The sequence below is a fragment of the Stegostoma tigrinum genome, chromosome 7, assembly GCF_030684315.1.
Source record: "Stegostoma tigrinum isolate sSteTig4 chromosome 7, sSteTig4.hap1, whole genome shotgun sequence".
Lineage (NCBI taxonomy): Eukaryota > Metazoa > Chordata > Chondrichthyes > Orectolobiformes > Stegostomatidae > Stegostoma > Stegostoma tigrinum.
This window is the reverse complement of record NC_081360.1, coordinates 106421960-106439614: the sequence shown is the minus strand read 5'-3', so window position 1 is coordinate 106439614 and position 17655 is coordinate 106421960. Positions and strand designations below refer to the sequence as shown.

Sequence of the window (17655 nt, the reverse complement as noted above, 5' to 3'; positions counted from 1 at the left end):
ACCTGTGTGTAAACGCTAACCTGATCTAATCCTTCCTGGGGACACTGTCTGTTTGTACCAAACTCCACTAGTTTTGGGTGGAATTTTCATGACATATAGGCCAGGCCAGGTAAGGATGGCAGTTTCCTTCCCTAATGGACATTAGTGAACCGGAGATAATAGGAACTGCAGATGCTGGAGAATCCGAGATAACAAAGTGTGGAGCTGGATGAACATAGCAGGCCAAGCAGCATCTTAGGAACAGGAAAGCTGACGTTTTGGGTCTAGACCCGAAACGTCAGCTTTTGTGCTTCTAAGATGCTGCTTGGCCTATTAATGAACCAGATGGGCTTTCCCCCAGCAACCAACACCATTAGGCCCTTAACCCCCAATGTTTATAGAATTCAAATTCCGCCATCTGCTGTGACAGGATTTGAACCTGGGTCCCCAGAAGATTACCTGGGTCTCTGCATTAACCATCCGGTGATAATACCACTAGGCCATTACCTCCCCTGGTGCCAGGGATTGAAGGGACTGTCATTCAGCCCAGAGTCTGCACGAGAGGTGGGGGGGCGGGGTGAGGGCAGAAGAGTGGGACAGAACACAGGGCTCCTTCAGTGAGACATCAGGGAGCTATGGGAACAAATGGCCATCTGCGAGGTTCAGAAGGCAAAGCAAGATCAGTGAAATGAGATTAACCCTCAACTGTGAGGCACCCATTGCCGAATATCCACCTGCTACTTCTATACAACTTATTCACACTCAGTAATGAGTCCTCAGCAAAATGATTATAGGACTGAGAGAGGGAGAGGTGGAGATAAGGATGGAGAGGTAAAGGAGGAGAGAGAGAAAGGTGTAGAGAGATGTGGAGAGGCAGAGAGACAATGGATGAAAGGCAGAAAGAGAGAGGGGGGTGGAGAGAGAAAGACAGAGCGGGGTAGAGAGAGAGATGCAGAGAGGTGGACAGATATAGTGAATGTAATACAGAGCTTGGAGCCCAGAGAGCTAAAGGCGCAGCTTCCCAATGATGCTGTGATTATAAACAGGGAATGATTCAAAATTTGATGAGTGCAGAGGCCTCGCAAGATTGTTGGGATGGAGGGAGTTACGCAGACAAAGGAGGGCATAGGGACTGACAAGTGGACACTAACATTCGCGTCACACAAATGCCAGGCTATAAACATCACCAATGAGAGACAACGTAACCACCATCCCTTGACATTCAATGGTGCCACCATCACTGAATCCCCCACTATCAACATCCTGGGGGTTACCATTGACCAGAAACTCACCTGGACTCACCACATTAACACAGAGGCTACAGGAGCAGGTCAGAAGCTGGGAATACTACAGCGAGTAACTCACCTCCTGACTCCCCAAAGCCTGTCCACCATCTACAAGGCACAAGTCAGGAGTGTGATGGAATACTCCCCACTTGCCTGGATGAGTGCAGCCCCAACAACACTCAAGAAGCTCAACACCATCCAGGACAAAGCAGCCGCTTGACTGGCACCACATCCACAAACATCCCACTCCCTCCACCCCCGACACTCAGTCGCAGCAGTGTGTACTATCTACAAGGTGCCCTGCAGAAATTCACCAAAGATCCTCAGGCAGCACCTTCCAAACCCATGACCACTTCCATCTGGAAGGACAAGGGCAGCAGATACGTGGGAACACCACCCCCTGCAAGTTCCCCTCCGAGCCACTCACCATCCTGACTGGGAAATATATCGCTGTTCCTTCACTGTCGCTGGGTCTGAATCCTGGAATTCCCTCCCTAAGGACATTGTGGGTCAACCCACAGCACATGGACTGCAGCAGGTCAAGAAGGCAGCTCACCCCCACCTTCTCAAGGGGGCAACTAGGGATGGGCAATAAATGCTGGGCCCAGACAGAGACACCCACATCCCACAAATGAACATAAAGAAAAGATTCGATTTTCCCATATTTTATGCGCCATCAATGGAAGAAAAAGGATTGTTTTTGTGGTTTTAAGGAGTAAGGCTCATTACACATGACCAGTGCCTAACCCCAGGCCACAAATGTTTTTCTGCCAGCGCCCGATCGGTTTCTCAGAATGGTTCGATCTTGTCTGTAAGTGCTGTCTGTCGTCTCAGCCTCCTCATTCGCTGGGGTTGGGAATCTCAGACATTCACTCCCCTCTAGGAGAAGGAATACCTTCCCTTCCTAGTTTTGACATTGAGGGAGAGGTGGGATAAGCAGTTGACTCTGGGAACAGCTTCTGAGCACATGCACAAACAATGGAGTCACTGTACTGTCAGGTCACACAGAGATGAGTGTCCTCGGCCCAGGTTCCCGATCTCCCCCATTTTGTGTCCTGTGCAAGGTTTGGGTTTAGATGCTGTTCACCCACCTGCAGCAGACAGGATCTCATGACAGGATCCTCCGGGAAGCTGGCTAAGACAATCCCATAGGCTAAGCTCGAACCAGTAACTTGTGTCTTTTTCCAACAGGTGTACACCAGATATGGGAAATGTTATACCTTCAATGCAAACAAGACAAATGTCAAGAAGACGAGGCAAGGTGGCATGGGGAATGGCCTGGAAATCATGTTGGACATCCAACAGGACGAGTACCTGCCAATTTGGCAGGAAACCGGTAGGTGACTGCACACTGGCAGGATCTGTAAACCAGGACCGGGCTCAAGGGAGATACCCTCTGCTGGGGAACAGAGAGCGGGTGCTCAGGGGTGGCAGACAGAGGCTGGGAGACCAGACCTCTCACTCCTCAATGGATTCAATACAAACCTATCGCACCAAAAATAGGAAGCAGTTGTTAGCCAGAGGATGTTTTCATAACTGTGGGGCTGACGCAAAGACTGTCTGACAGAAGTTAAAGAGCTGACTTACAGGCAGTAAGGGCACAGCATACAAACCACACAGACAGAAAGAAGGGGAGGGGACAGGACGTGGGCTAACAGCTCAAAATTTACCTCAGGCCACGGGGTACACACATGGACCATCAACTGAGGATCAGAAGATGGTGGGGAAGGGACACATTAATAAATAATGCCCTGTTTACAGTGAATCACAAAACCAAGTGAGATCATGTCCCACAGAATGGGCAAAACATAGCAACACCCTGTACAAACATACCACTGCAGCGAGAGTCAGTGTGTGTGTGGGAGTGTACCCCAGTGAGAGTCACTGTGTGTGAGACTGTACCCCAGTGAGAGTCACTGTGTGTGGGAGTGTACCCCAGTGAGAGTCAGTGTGTGTGGGACTGTACCCCAGTGAGAGTCACTGTGTGTGAGACTGTACCCCAGTGAGAGTCACTGTGTGTGAGACTGTGCCCCAGTGAGAGTCAGTGTGTGTGGGACTGTACCCCAGTGAGAGTCAGTGTGTGTGGGAGTGTACCCCAGTGAGAGTCAGTGTGTGTGGGAGTGTACCCCAGTGAGAGTCACTGTGTGTGAGACTGTACCCCAGTGAGAGTCACTGTGTGTGGGAGTGTACCCCAGTGAGAGTCAGTGTGTGTGGGACTGTACCCCAGTGAGAGTCACTGTGTGTGAGACTGTACCCCAGTGAGAGTCACTGTGTGTGAGACTGTGCCCCAGTGAGAGTCAGTGTGTGTGGGACTGTACCCCAGTGAGAGTCAGTGTGTGTGGGACTGTACCCCAGTGAGAGTCAGTGTGTGTGGGACTGTACCGCAGTGAGAGTCAGTGTGTGTGGGACTGTATCCCAGTGAGAGTCAGTGTGTGTGGGACTGTACCCCAGTGAGAGTCAGTGTGTGTGGGACTGTATCCCAGTGAGAGTCAGTGTGTGTGGGACTGTACCCCAGTGAGAGTCAGTGTGTGTGGGACTGTATCCCAGTGAGAGTCAGTGTGTGCGGGAGTGTACCCCAGTGAGAGTCAGTGTGTGTGGGACTGTACCCCAGTGAGAGTCAGTGTGTGTGGGACTGTACCCCAGTGGGAGTCAGTGTGTGCGGGAGTGTACCCCAGTGAGAGTCTGTGTGTGTGGGACTGTACCCCAGTGAGAGTCAGTGTGTGTGGGACTGTATCCCAGTGAGAGTCAGTGTGTGTGGAACTGTACCCCAGTGAGAGTCAGTGTGTGTGGGAGTGTACCCCAGTGAGAGTCAGTGTGTGTGGGACTGTATCCCAGTGAGAGTCAGTGTGTGTGGGAGTGTACCCCAGTGAGAGTCAGTGTGTGTGGGAGTGTACCCCAGTGAGAGTCAGTGTGTGTGGGACTGTACCCCAGTGAGAGTCAGTGTGTGTGGGACTGTACCCCAGTGAGAGTCAGTGTGTGTGGGACTGTACCCCAGTGAGAGTCAGTGTGTGTGGGAGTGTTTCCCAGTGAGAGTCAGTGTGTGTGGGACTGTACCCCAGTGAGAGTCAGTGTGTGTGGGAGTGTATCCCAGTGAGAGTCAGTGTGTGTGGGACTGTACCCCAGTGAGAGTCAGTGTGTGTGGGAGTGTACCCAGTGAGAGTCAGTGACATTTTGTAATGTAACTTTTGTGTCTGTTTCAGATGAGACGTCCTTTGAGGCCGGGATCCGGGTTCAGATTCACAGTCCAAGCGAACCCCCCTACATCCATCAGCTGGGTTTCGGAGTGCCCCCAGGATTCCAAACCTTCGTGTCATGTCAGGAGCAAAGGGTATTTCTAACAACATCATCAAATGGTCATGGTGCTGTGCCCATTGAGGCAGCCACCTCTGTGCTCGCTCACGGTGTCAAACATTCTCTTCGTGATATTCTCCCAGGCTTCTTCCTCTCATCCTGTTCCTTTTTTAATCACAATCTCATTCCCTTCCAAATAATTTGAGTGAACCTGCCTCCCCCCACACTCTCAGACAGTGTATTCTACACCACCAAGGGAGATATATTTAATCTAAACCCGTGCTGTTCCTGTCCCTGGGAGTGTTTGATGGGGGACCGTGTAGAGAGAGCTTTACTCTGTATCTAACCCCGTGCTGTCCCTGTCCCTGGGAGTGTTTGATGGGGGACAGTGTAGAGAGAGCTTCACTCTGTATCTAACCCCGTGCTGTCCCTGTCCCTGGGAGTGTTTGATGGGGGACCGTGTAGAGAGAGCTTTACTCTGTATCTAACCCCGTGCTGTCCCTGTCCCTGGGAGTGTTTGATGGGGGACCGTGTAGAGAGAGCTTTACTCTGTATCTAACCCCGTGCTGTCCCTGTCCCTGGGAGTGTTTGATGGGGGACAGTGTAGAGAGAGCTTCACTCTGTATCTAACCCCGTGCTGTCCCTGTCCCTGGAAGTGTTTGATGGGGGACAGTGTAGAGAGAGCTTCACTCTGTATCTAACCCCGTGCTGTCCCTGTCCCTGGAAGTGTTTGATGGGGGACAGTGTAGAGAGAGCTTTACTCTGTATCTAACCCCATGCTGTCCCTGTCCTTGGAGTGTTTGATGGGGGACAGTGTAGAGAGAGCTTTATTCTGCATCTAACCCTGTGCTGTCCGTGTGGTGGGTGTGTTTGATGGGGGACAGTGTAGAGAGAGCTTTACTCTGTATCTAACCCCGTGCTGTCCCTATCCCTGGGAGTGTTTGATGGGGGAACAGTGTAGAGGGAGCTTTACTCTGTATCTAACCCCGTGCTGTCCCTGTCCCTAGGAGTGTTTAATGGGGGACAGTGTAGAGAGAGCTTTACTCTGTATCTAACCCCGTGCTGTCCCTGTCCCTGGGAGTGTTTGATGAGGGACAGTGTAGAGGGAGCTTTACTCTGTCTCTAACCCTGTGCTGTCCATGTGGTGGGTGTGTTTGATGGGGGACAGTGTAGAGAGAGCTTTACTCTGCATCTAACCCTGTGCTGTCCGTGTGGTGGGTGTGTTTGATGGGGGACAGTGTAGCGAGAGCTTTAACCTGTATCTAACCCCGTGCTGTCCCTGTGCCTGGGAGTGTTTGATGGGGGACAGTGTAGAGAGAGCTTTACTCTGTATCTAACCCCATGCTGTCCCTGTCCTTGGAGTGTTTGATGGGGGACAGTGTAGAGAGAGCTTTATTCTGCATCTAACCCTGTGCTGTCCGTGTGGTGGGTGTGTTTGATGGGGGACAGTGTAGAGAGAGCTTTACTCTGTATCTAACCCCGTGCTGTCCCTATCCCTGGGAGTGTTTGATGGGGGAACAGTGTAGAGGGAGCTTTACTCTGTATCTAACCCTGTGCTGTCCCTGTCCCTGGGAGTGTTTAATGGGGGACAGTGTAGAGAGAGCTTTACTCTGTATCTAACCCCGTGCTGTCCCTGTCCCTGGGAGTGTTTGATGAGGGACAGTGTAGAGGGAGCTTTACTCTGTCTCTAACCCTGTGCTGTCCATGTGGTGGGTGTGTTTGATGGGGGACAGTGTAGAGAGAGCTTTATCCTGTATCAACCCCGTGCTGTCCCTGTCCCTGGGAGTGTTTGATGGGGAACAGTGTAGAGGGAGCTTTACCCTGTATCTAGCCCTGTGCTGCCTGTGTGGTGGGAGTGGTATTCTCTGACGATCTCCATCTGGGTGTGCCTGCAGCTGACATACCTGCCTCCCCCCTGGGGTGAGTGTCGCTCTGACCTGAAGGCGGACCTCCCTGGCTACCAGGATTACAGTTTGACTGCCTGTCGTATCCAGTGTGAGAAGGAAGCTGTCCTGAGGGAGTGTCACTGTCGGATGGTGCACATGCCAGGTGGGTATTGAACCTTAGTCAGTCACGGCCCGGGAGGGCGAAGGTGGGGGTCAGGCGAGGCACATGGGCAGCCGGAGTTGGCCGTGAGGAAAGTAGGGAAGGGCAGACGGTGGGGATGGAATGGGCATTGTCAGGGAGATGGAGAGGAAAGGGGGAGGGAAGGGATACTCAGGGAAGGAGGAGGTTTATTGAATGGAGGGGTAAGTGTGATTAGCGACAGACTACATAGGGGTGAGATATGCTCACTCTTTATTCGTTCATCGGACAAAGGAGTCACTGACCAAACCCAGCAATTATTATCCATCCCTAATTACTCAGAGCGAGGTTAACAGTCAACTACACGTGGGAGCATCTCAAATAGCAGTTGATAAGAGGTCAGGAGTGGGACAGGTCAGGAGTGGGACAGGTCAGGAGTGGCACGGGTCAGGAGTGGGACAGGTCTGGAGTGGCACAGGTCAGGAGTGGCACAGGTCAGGAGTGGGACGGGTCAGGAGTGACACAGGTCAGGAGTGGGATAGGTCAGAAGTGGGACAGGTCAGGAGTGGGACAGGTCTGGAGTGGCACAGGTCAGGAGTGGCACAGGTCAGGAGTGGGACGGATCAGGAGAGACACAGGTCAGGAGTGACACACGTCAGGAGTGGGACAGGTCTGGAGTGGCACAGGTCAGGAGTGGCACAGGTCAGGAGTGGGACGGATCAGGAGAGACACAGGTCAGGAGTGACACACGTCAGGAGTGGGACAGGTCAGGAGTGGCACAGGTCAGGAGTGGTAGGTCACGAATAGGACAGGTCAGGAGTGGGACGGGTCAGGAGTGACACAGGTCAGGAGTGGCACGGTTCAGGAGTGACACAGGTCAGGAGTGGGGCGGATCAGGAGTGACACAGGTCAGGAGTGGGGCGGGTCAGGAGTGACACAGGTCAGGAGTGGCACAGGTCAGGAGTGGAATGGGTCTGGAGTGGAACGGGTCAGGAGTGGCATGGGTCAGGAGTGGCACGGGTCAGGAGTGGCACAGGTTAGGAGTGACAGGTCAGGAATAGGACAGGTCAGGAATGGCACATTCCTTCAAGAATGACGGATAGTTATGGGCAAACTACCTGAACCTTGGATGACCAGGGATATTACGTCCTTGGTCATAGAGAAAAAGGAAACATACATCCAGTGTAGGAGGATGGGAATTGGCACAGCACTCGAAGCATTTAAGGAAACTAGGAAAGAAATTAAACAAGGAATTAGAAAGCTCAAAGTGGGTCATGAAACGTCGTTAGCAAACAGCATTAAGCAGAATCCCAAGGCTTTTTATACATTTATGAGGGTAGACAAGGAAAGGATTGGCTCACTCAAGGTTAGAGGAGGGAATCTATGTGGATCCAGAACAGACAAGTGACGTCCCAAATGATTACTTTGTGTCAGTATTCACCAAATTGAAGGAATTGGTGGAGGGTGATCTCAGGGAAGGGAGTGTCCAGTTTCTTAGCCAAGTTGCTATTTAAATGAAGTGTTGTGTATTAAGGTAGTTAAGTCCCTAGGCCCTGATGGGATCTATCCCAGAATATTGAGGGAGGCAAGTGAACAAATTGCGGGAGCATTGACAGATATCTGTGTATCCTCTTTGGCCACAGGTGAGGTCCCAGAGGACGAGAGAATAGCAAATGTTGACTCATTGTTTAATAAGGGTAACAGGGATAATCTTGGAAATTACAGGCTTGTGAGCCTCACATTGGGAAATTTTTGGAAAGATGCTCAGGGGTAGACGCATTTAGAAACAAATGGATTTATTAGCATAGTTTTGTGCAGGGTAGGTCGTGTCTCACTAACTTGATTGTGATTTTCAAAGAGGTGGCAAAGATGATTGATGAGGGAAAAACAGTTGATGTTGTCTACAAGGACTTAAGTAAAACCTTTGACAAGGCCCCTCATGGCAAACTGGTACAAAAGGTGAAGTCACATGTTATCAGAGTGAGCTGGCGAGATGGATGCAGAACTGGCTCAGTGATAGGAAACAGAGGGTAGCGGTGGAAGGATGCTTTTTGGAATGGAGGGCTGTGACTGCTGGTGTTCCACAGGGATCAGTGCTGGGACCTCTGCTGTTCATCATCTACATCAATGATTTGGAGGATAATGTGGCTGTTCTAATGAGTAAGTTTGTGGATGATACAATGATTGGTGGAGTTGTAGATTGTGAGGAGGATTGTCAGAGGATACAGAAGTATGTAGATCAGTTGGAAGCATGGGCAGAAAAAATGGAGATAGTGTTTAATTCAGACAAATGTGAGGTGATGCATTTTGGAAGATCAAGTGCAGGTGGAAATTATACAGTAAATGGCAGAACCCTCAGGAGTATTGAAATGTAGAGGGATCTGGGTGTGCAGGTCCACAGATCACTGAAGATGGCAGCGCAGGCAGATAAGGTGGTAAAAAAAGGCTTATGGCATGCTTGCTTTCATTGGAAGGGATTTTGAGTATAAGGATAGGCGAGTTAAGCTGCAGCTTTATGAACCTTTTGTTAGGCCACACTTGGAATATTGTGTAGTTCTGGTCACCTCACTAGCAGAAGGACGAGGATGTTTTGCAGTGGTTACAGCAAAGGTTTACCAGGATGTTGCCTGGTCTGGGGGAATTTAGCAATGAAGAAAGGTTGGATATACTGGGATAACGAGGTATAGAAGTGGATGAACACAGCAGGCCAAGCAGCATCAGAGGGGCAGGAAAGCTGACATTTTGGGTCTGGACCCTTCTCCAGAAATAAATAGAGTATGTTTGTTTTCACTGGAACACAGGAGGTTGAGGGGCGACCTGACAGAAGTTTATAAGATTGTGGATGGCATGGATAGAGTGGAAAGTATGAGGCTTTTTCCCAGGGAAGAGGGGTCAATTACTAGGGGACACAGGTTCAAGGATGCAAGGGTGTGGGGGGTGAGGGGGCAGGGATTGTTGTTTAAAAGTGATGTGAGAGGAATGTTTTTCACACGTGGGATGGTGAGTGCCTGGAACCTGCTGCCAGAGGAGTGGTGGAAGCAGATACAATAGCAGCATTCGAAAAGCTCCTGGATGAACACATGAATAGAAAGGGAATAGAGGGATAGGGATCCTGTAAGTGAAGGCAGTTTTAGTAAGGAAGGGCAAAATGTGTCAGCGCAGGCTTGGAGGGGCCGAAGGGCCTGTTCCTGTGCTGTAGTGTTCTTTGTTCACATTACTGTGGGTCTGGAGTTACATGTAGGCCAGACCTGGTAAGGATGGCAGTTTCCTTCCCTAAGGTGACCCAGATGGGTCATCATTAGATCCTTCATCCAGTATTACTGAATTCAAATTCCACTGTTTACCATGGTGAGAATTGCATCCGGGCCACCAGAATGTTACCTGGGTCTCTGGTTTAACAGTCCAGTGATAATACCCAGTAGGCCATCACCTCCCCTTAGGGTCAAAATGTGTTGCGGGTCAGGGGATATTTTGGGTCAGAAAGTATTTTAGGTCATGGAGTGCTTAGGGTCAGGTGGTGTTTAGGGTCGGAGGATATTTAGGGCTGGGACTGCCCTGTTAATACAAATAGTGAAAGTAGGGTTTCCTTTAAAAAGCTTTGAGTTACACTGAGCTGTGCACAATCAGCCAGGAGCACTGGAAGCGGGGATCTCAGGCAGTGAGGAACAGTGAGAGGATATCATTTGCCCGAGGTTTGAAATGTGAGAGTTAGCGGGTGTTCTGTTTGTGTTTGATGCTGCAGGTGCAGAGGTGATCTGTAACCCAGAGCAGTACATGGAGTGTGCTGACAGGATCCTGGGTAAGTCGCTTCACACTGAACTAACACTGACTACCATTGGATCAATACAGGAGGCCATTCATCCCAGCATGGCCATGCTAGCACTTTGAGGGACATTTCAGTCCAACCCAGCTGCTCTTTCCCCACAGCCTGACAGATATGTCCTGTAGCTCTCTCTCACTCTGAGCATGTTCCCCATTATAGCAACAGGCCAAGAAATAGTGTCCTGATGGTCAAAGCAGGGACAGAGGCCAGAAGAGAGAGCCCTCAACCACCCACCACTCAAACACAGCACTATAATAGGCTCATGACCCATTAGCTCTGACAACCCCTGCCCCCATTGACAATCACTCTCACTCCTGGCTGTTCACTCCCCCAGCTATCCCTGACCTGCCCCAACTACAGCCCAGCACCCCTATATCTACCTCCACTCACTTTAAAACTATGCCCCCTCGTAGTAGCTGCCTCCACCCGAGGAAAAGTCTCTGGCTATCCACTCCATCTATACCTCTGATCATTTTGTACGCCTCTATCAAGTCACCTCTCATCCTTCATCGTTCTAAAGAGAAAAGCCCCAGCTCTCTCAACATTTCCTCATAGGACCTTCCCTCCATTCCAGGCAACATCCTGGTAAATCTCCTCTGCACCTTTTCCAACGCTTCCACATCTTTCCTGTAATGAGGCAACCAGAACTGGACACAATACTCCAGATGTGGCTGAATCAGGCTTTTGTATAGCTGGAGCATAACCTCACGGCTCTTGAACTCAATCCCTCTATTAATGAAAGCTAATACACCGTACGCCTTCTTAACAACTCTATCCACCTGGGTGGCAGCTTTCAGGGAACTGTGAACATGAGCCCCAAGATCCCTCTGCTCCTCCACACTGCCACGAATCTTTCCCTTAATCCTGTATTCTGCTTTCAAGTTTGTCCTTCCAAAATGAATCACCTCACACTTTTCAGGGTTAAACTCCATCTGCCACTTCTCAGCCCAGCTCTGCATCCTATCAATGTCCCTTTGTAACCTAGAACAGCCCTCCACACTATCCACAATGCGACCCACCTTCGTATCGTCCGCGAACTTGCTAATCCACCCCTCCACTCCTTCATCCAAATCATTTACAAAAATCACAAATAGAAGAGGACCCAGGACAGATCCTTGTGGTACACCATTCATAACTGAGCACCATGTCGAATATTTTCCGTCCACTAACACCCTTTGTCTTTGAAGGGTCAGCCAATTCTGAATCCAATCTGCCACATTTCCCCCTAATCCATGACTCCTTACCTTCAACATGAGCCGGCACAACATCGAGGGCTGAAGGGCCTGTACTGTGCTGTAATGTTCTATGTTCTATGAGCCTACCATGGGGAACCTTATCAAACGCCTTACTTAAATCCATGTCTACCACATCCACTGCTCTACCTTCATCCACGTGTTTGGTCACCTCTTCAAAGAATTCCATAAGGTTTGTGAGGCATGATCTACTGCTCACAAATCCATGCTGACTATCACAAATCAAACCGTGCCTTTCCAAGTGATCATAAATCCTGTTTCTCAGAGCCATTTCCAATAATTTGCCCAACGCTGACGTAAGACTAACTGGCCTTTAATTTCCAGGGTTATCCCTTTTCCGTTTTTTGAACGAGAGAATGATGTTGACCTCTCTCCAATCATCCGGCACTATACCTGTGGACAGCGAGGATGAAAAGATCATCGCCAAAGGCCCTGCGATCTCATCCCTCGCTTCCTATAGAATCCTTGGGTAAATCCCATCAGGCCCAGGGGACTTATCTATCTTTAACTTCCTCAAAATTCCTAGTACACCTTCCTTACTAACATCAACCTCCTGTAGCCTACCAGCCTGTTTCATACCATCCTCCCCTACAACTAGGTCCCTCTCAGTTATGAATACCGAAGAAAAGTATTCATTAAGGACCTCGCCTATCTCTTTAGGCTCCGCGCACATTTCCCTTTATAATCCTTGATCGGCCCTACCCTTTCTCTGGTCATTCTCTTGTTCCTCAAGTAAGTGTAAAAAGCCTTGGAGTTTTCCTTGATCCTATCTGCCAAGGTTTTCTCATGTCCCCTTGTGCTCTCCTAAGCCCTTTCTTCAGCTCCTTCCGGGATAACTTGTATCCCTGTAGAGCCTTTTCCATTCCTTGTTTCCTAAACCTTACGTAAGCATCCTTCTTCCTCTTAACTAGTTATTCAAACTAGAACAAAGGGCAAAGAACAAAGAACAGAAAAAGTTACAGAACAGGAACAGGCCCTTCTGCCCTCCAAGCCTGTGCTGATCCAGATCCTCTGTCTAAACCTGTCGCCTATTTTCCAAGGATCTCTGCTCCCTGCCCATTCATGTATTTGTCGAGATATATCTTAAGTGATGCTATCATGCCCCCCACTTAACCACCTCCACTGGCAACACATTCCAGGCACCCACCACCCTCTGTGTAAAGAACTTCCCACGCATATCTCCCTTAAACTTTCCTCCTCTCACTTTGAACTCATGACCCCTAATAATTGAGTCCCGCACTCTGGGAAAAAGCTTCTTGCTATCCACCCTGTCTATATCTCTCATGATTTTGTAGATCTCGATCAGGTTCCCCCTCAACTTCTGTCTTTCTAACGTACATAATCCTAATGTACTCAACCTCTCTTCATAGCTAGCGCCCTCCATTCCAGGCAACATCCTGGTGAACCTCCTCTGCACCCACTCCAGAGCATCCACATCCTTTTGGTAATGTGGCGACCAGAACTGTACACAGTATTCCAAATGTGGCCGAACCAAAGTGCTATACAACTGTAACATGAATCTCTCTTGAGAACCAAGGCTTCTTCACTCGATCGCATCTTCCCTGCCTGCTCAGGACAAACATATCGAGCACACACTGTCTGCATTCCTTAAACAATCTCCACATTTCAATAGTGCTCTTCCCTGACAGCATCTGTTCCCATTTTATGTTCCCCAGGTCAGAAGTGGAGATGTTCGTTGATGACTGCACAATGTTCATGACTCCTCAGATACTGAAGCAGACCATGTTCACACGTAATAAGATCTGGACAATATCCAGGCTTGATCTAAAAAGGGAATGAGATGAATACAGTTAATTATGGGCCAGTTAGTATAACATTTGTTACTGGGAAAATGTTAGAGTCTATTTGAATGAATGAAACATTTGAGCATTTACAAATACAGAACATGATCAAAACAATCAGCATAGCTCCATGTAGGGGAAGTAAAGAGACCATTAGGTAAAGAACAGAATTAGAACATTCAACCCCATCAAGACCGTTCCACCATTTGATCATGGCTGGTATGTTTCTCTATTCCCCTGCCTTCTCCCTGTAACCCTTGCTCCTCTCACCCTATCGATGTCTCTGTGAAACACACTCAGTGGTTTGACTACCATAGCCCTCTGCAGCAATGAGTTCCACAGTTACCATCCTCTGGCTGAAGACATTCCTCCACATCTCGGTTTTACATAGTCATTCCTTCACTCTGAGGCTGTGTCCTCAGATCCTAGACTCTCTTATGAAAGGAAACATCTCCACGTTGGCTTTATCCAGGCTTCACAGTAGTCTGTACACTTCCCTCAGTTCCTCCCTCACTGTTATAGCGTTGGCTCAGTTGCTAACACTGCAGCCTCACAGCGTCAGGGACCCAGGATTGATTCCACCCTCGGTCGACTATCTGTGTGGGGTTTCCCCCAGGTTCCCCGGTTTCCATCCACAGTCCAAAGATGTGCAGGCTAGGTGGATTGGCTGTGCTAAAGTGCCCCATAGTGTAGATGAGGTGGGTACTGGGGAATGGGTCTGGGTGGGATGTTGTTCAGATGGTCAGTGTGGACTTGATGGGCCAAATAGCCTACTTCCACACTGTAGGGATTCTTTGTTTCTAGATTCGATTGAGTACAGACCCAGAGTCCTCAATTGTTCCTCATATGATTGGATTAGAATAGATTAGGCTCCCTACAGTGTGGAAACAGGCCCTTCAGGCCAACAAATCCACACTGCCCCTTGGAGCATCCCACCCAGACCCATCCCCCTATAACACACACACCCCTGCACACGATGGGCAATTTCCCACGGCCAACCCACCTAGCCTGCACATCTTTGGACTGTGGGAGCACCCAGAAGAAACCCACGCAGACACGGGGAGAATGTGCAAACTCCACACAGTCACCTGAGGCTGGAATTGAACCTGGGTCCCTGGCGCTGTGAGGCTGCAGTGCTAATCACTGAGCCACCATGACGCCCCTAATATAATGATAAAATGCCCTTAATGATAAAACCTTCATCCCTGGGATTATTCTTGTAAACCTGCTGTGGACCCCCTCAATGGCCAGCACCGTCCCTCCTTAGATAGGGGGCCCAAAATTGATTACAATATTCCAGAGCCAGATACAGACAGAGCAGTACAGGTGCCATGTCCCCTTGGAATAAATGCTAACACTGCGTTTGCCTTCCTAACTATCAACTGAACTTGATTTTTCTGCTCTGACTAGCACGTGGCACTGGTAGCAATCCTGAGATTACTGCCTTTGAGGCCCTACTTTTTAACTTGGCTCCTAACTCCCTAAATTCTGCTTGTAGGACCTCATCCCATTTTCTACCTATATCATTGGTGCCTATATGCACCACGACAGCTGGCTGTTCGCCCTCCCCCTTCAGAATGTTCCGCAGCCGATCTGAGACATCCCTGACCCGTGCACCTGGGAGGCAACATACCATTCGGGAGTCTTGTTTTCGACTGCAGAACAGCCTACCCACTCCCCTTACATTTGAATCCCCAATGACTATAGCCCTTCCACTCTTTCTCCCACCCTTCTGCTCAGCAGAGCCAGCCATGGTGCCATGAACCCAGCTACTGCTGCCTCCCCCTGGTGAGCCATCTCCCCCAACAGTATCCAAAATGGAATACCTGTTTTGGAGGGAGATGACCGCAGGGGACACCTGCACTGCCTTCCTGCTCTTCCTCTGCCTTTTGGTCACCCATTCGCTATCTCCCTCAGCAATCCTAATCTGCGGTGTGACCAAATTGCTAAACTTGCTATCCACGACCCCCTCTGCATCGCGGATGCTCCAAAGTGAGTATATCCGCAGCTCCAGAGCCGTCATGCGGTCTAACAAGAGCTGCAGCTGGATACACTTCCTGCACGTGTGGGAGTCAGGGACATCAGCCATGTCCCTGAACTCCCACATTGAGCAAGAGGAGCACAACAAGGGTCTGGGATCACCTGCAATTTTTACTCTTAAACTTAACTTAGGCAAATGAAAAAGGAATGAGAAAGGTTTTTACCAATTACACGATAAAAATAAAAGAAAAGAAACAGAAAAACCCTTGCCTTATCTACATGCCACCAAGCCTGTTTTTTTGGTTAGAGAAGGAGGGTGGGTGGGAGACACCACACGTGTAGTGCCTCGGGTTCAGCCGCTGCCCAAATAAATGAAGGTCTCTCCCACTCGAAGTAAGCTTTTTTAAAATGGGAAAAACTTACCTTCCTGGCAGCCTCCTGGTGCTCTCTCTCTCTCTCCCCCGCCCTCTCCTGAAAATGAAGTTATGTTGTTATGAAGAAATGATGTTAACCATAGGAGAATTCTGAACTAGGACTCCCAAATCTTTTGATTCAGATTTAGATTCGTAGAGCCATAAAGATGTACTGCACTGAAACAGACCCTTCGGTCCAACTCGTCAATGCCAACCCAGTTACCCTAAATTAATCTAGTCCCATTTGCCAGCATTTGGCCCATATCTCTCCAAACTCTTCCTACTCATCTACCCATCCAGATGCCTTTTAAATGTTGTAATTGTACCAGCCCCCACCACTTCTAAACACACACCATCCTCTGTACGAAGTCTTTCCCCTCTCACCTTAAGCCTATGCCCCTCTAGTCTTCGAGCCCCCTACCCTGAGGATAAGACCCTGACTATTCACCATATCCCTGCCCCTCATGATTTTATAAACCTCTATAACGTCACCCCTCAGCGTCCTACGCTCCAGAGAAAAATATCCCCAGCCTATCCAGCCTCTTCCTGTAGCTCAACCCCTCCAATCCCAGGAGCATCCTCGTAAATCTTTGCCGAACCCTTTCGAGTTTCACATCGTTTGGAGACAGTAAGGACTGTAGATGCTGGAAACCAGAGACAATAAATGTGGAGCTGGAGAAGCTCGGCAGGTCAGGCAGAACCCACGGAGCAGGCAAGTTAGTGTTTTGGGCTGAAATCCTGACAAAGAGTCTCACATCTACTGGATCAAGTTTCACAACACCCTTCCTGTTGCAGGGAGACCAGAATTGCTCACAGTATTCCAAAAGTGGCCCTAACCAATGTCCTGTACATCTGCAACATGACCCTCCCAGCTCTTATACCCAATAAGGGCAAAACCCCCTCTTCACCGCCCTGTCTACCAGTGACTCCCATTTCAAGGAACTATGAACCTGTTCCCCCAAGGTCCCTTTGTTCAGCAACACTGCCCAGGACCTCACCATATAAGTGCTGCCCTGATTTGCTTTACCAAAATACAACACCTCACATTTATCCAAATTAAACTCCATCTGCTACTTCTCGTCCCACTGATCCATCTGATCAACGTACTGTTGTTCTCTGAGATAATCTTCTTCGCTGGCCACTACACCTCCAATTTTGGTGTTATCTGCAAGCTTACTAACTGTAGCTCCTACGTTCACGTCCAAATCATTTATATAAATGCCAAAAAGCAGTGGACCCAGCACCGATCCTTGTGGCACACCACTGGTCACAGGCCTTCAGTCTGAAAAGCAACCCTCCACCACCACACCCTCTGACTTCTACCTTTGAGCCAGTTCTGTATCGAGATGGATAGTCCTCCCTGTATTCTGTGTGACCTAACCTCGCTAACCAGTCTACCATGAGGAACCTTGTTGAACACCTTATTGAAGTCTATACAGATCATGTTCACTGCCCTCATCAATCCTCTTTGCTACTTCCAAAAACTCAATCAAGTCAGTGAGACAAGAGTTCCCACACAAAAGCCGTGCTGACTATCCCCAATTTGTCCTTACCTTTCCAAATACATGTAAATACTGTCCCTCAGGATTCCCTCCAACAACTTGCCCACCACCAATGTCAGGCTCACTGGCCTATAGTTCCCTGGCTTTTCCTTACCACCTTCCTTAAAGGGGAGAGTTTTCCCCCAAAACCCCTTGATTCTAGTTTTGCTCGAGCTTGTTGATGCCACACTCAGTTGAATGTCTGAGTTGATTCAGTGATAGAGGTGGGTGTGTGTTGGGATTTATCTTTGCATGTTCTTTA

The 17655-nt window shown here is 49.3% G+C and overlaps 1 protein-coding gene across 1 annotated transcript in view; it reads left to right on the top strand.

The window, feature by feature from the left end:
• LOC125454311 (acid-sensing ion channel 4-A) overlaps positions 1–17655 on the top strand; it is a 312362-nt gene that overhangs the window by 252809 nt on the left and 41898 nt on the right. Inside the window, exons 2-5 of the mRNA XM_059647657.1 lie at positions 2457–2601; positions 4466–4593; positions 6452–6605; positions 10324–10380. Of these exons, the coding sequence (XP_059503640.1) occupies positions 2457–2601; positions 4466–4593; positions 6452–6605; positions 10324–10380 (484 nt within the window). The remainder of the gene's footprint in view (positions 1–2456; positions 2602–4465; positions 4594–6451; positions 6606–10323; positions 10381–17655) is intronic.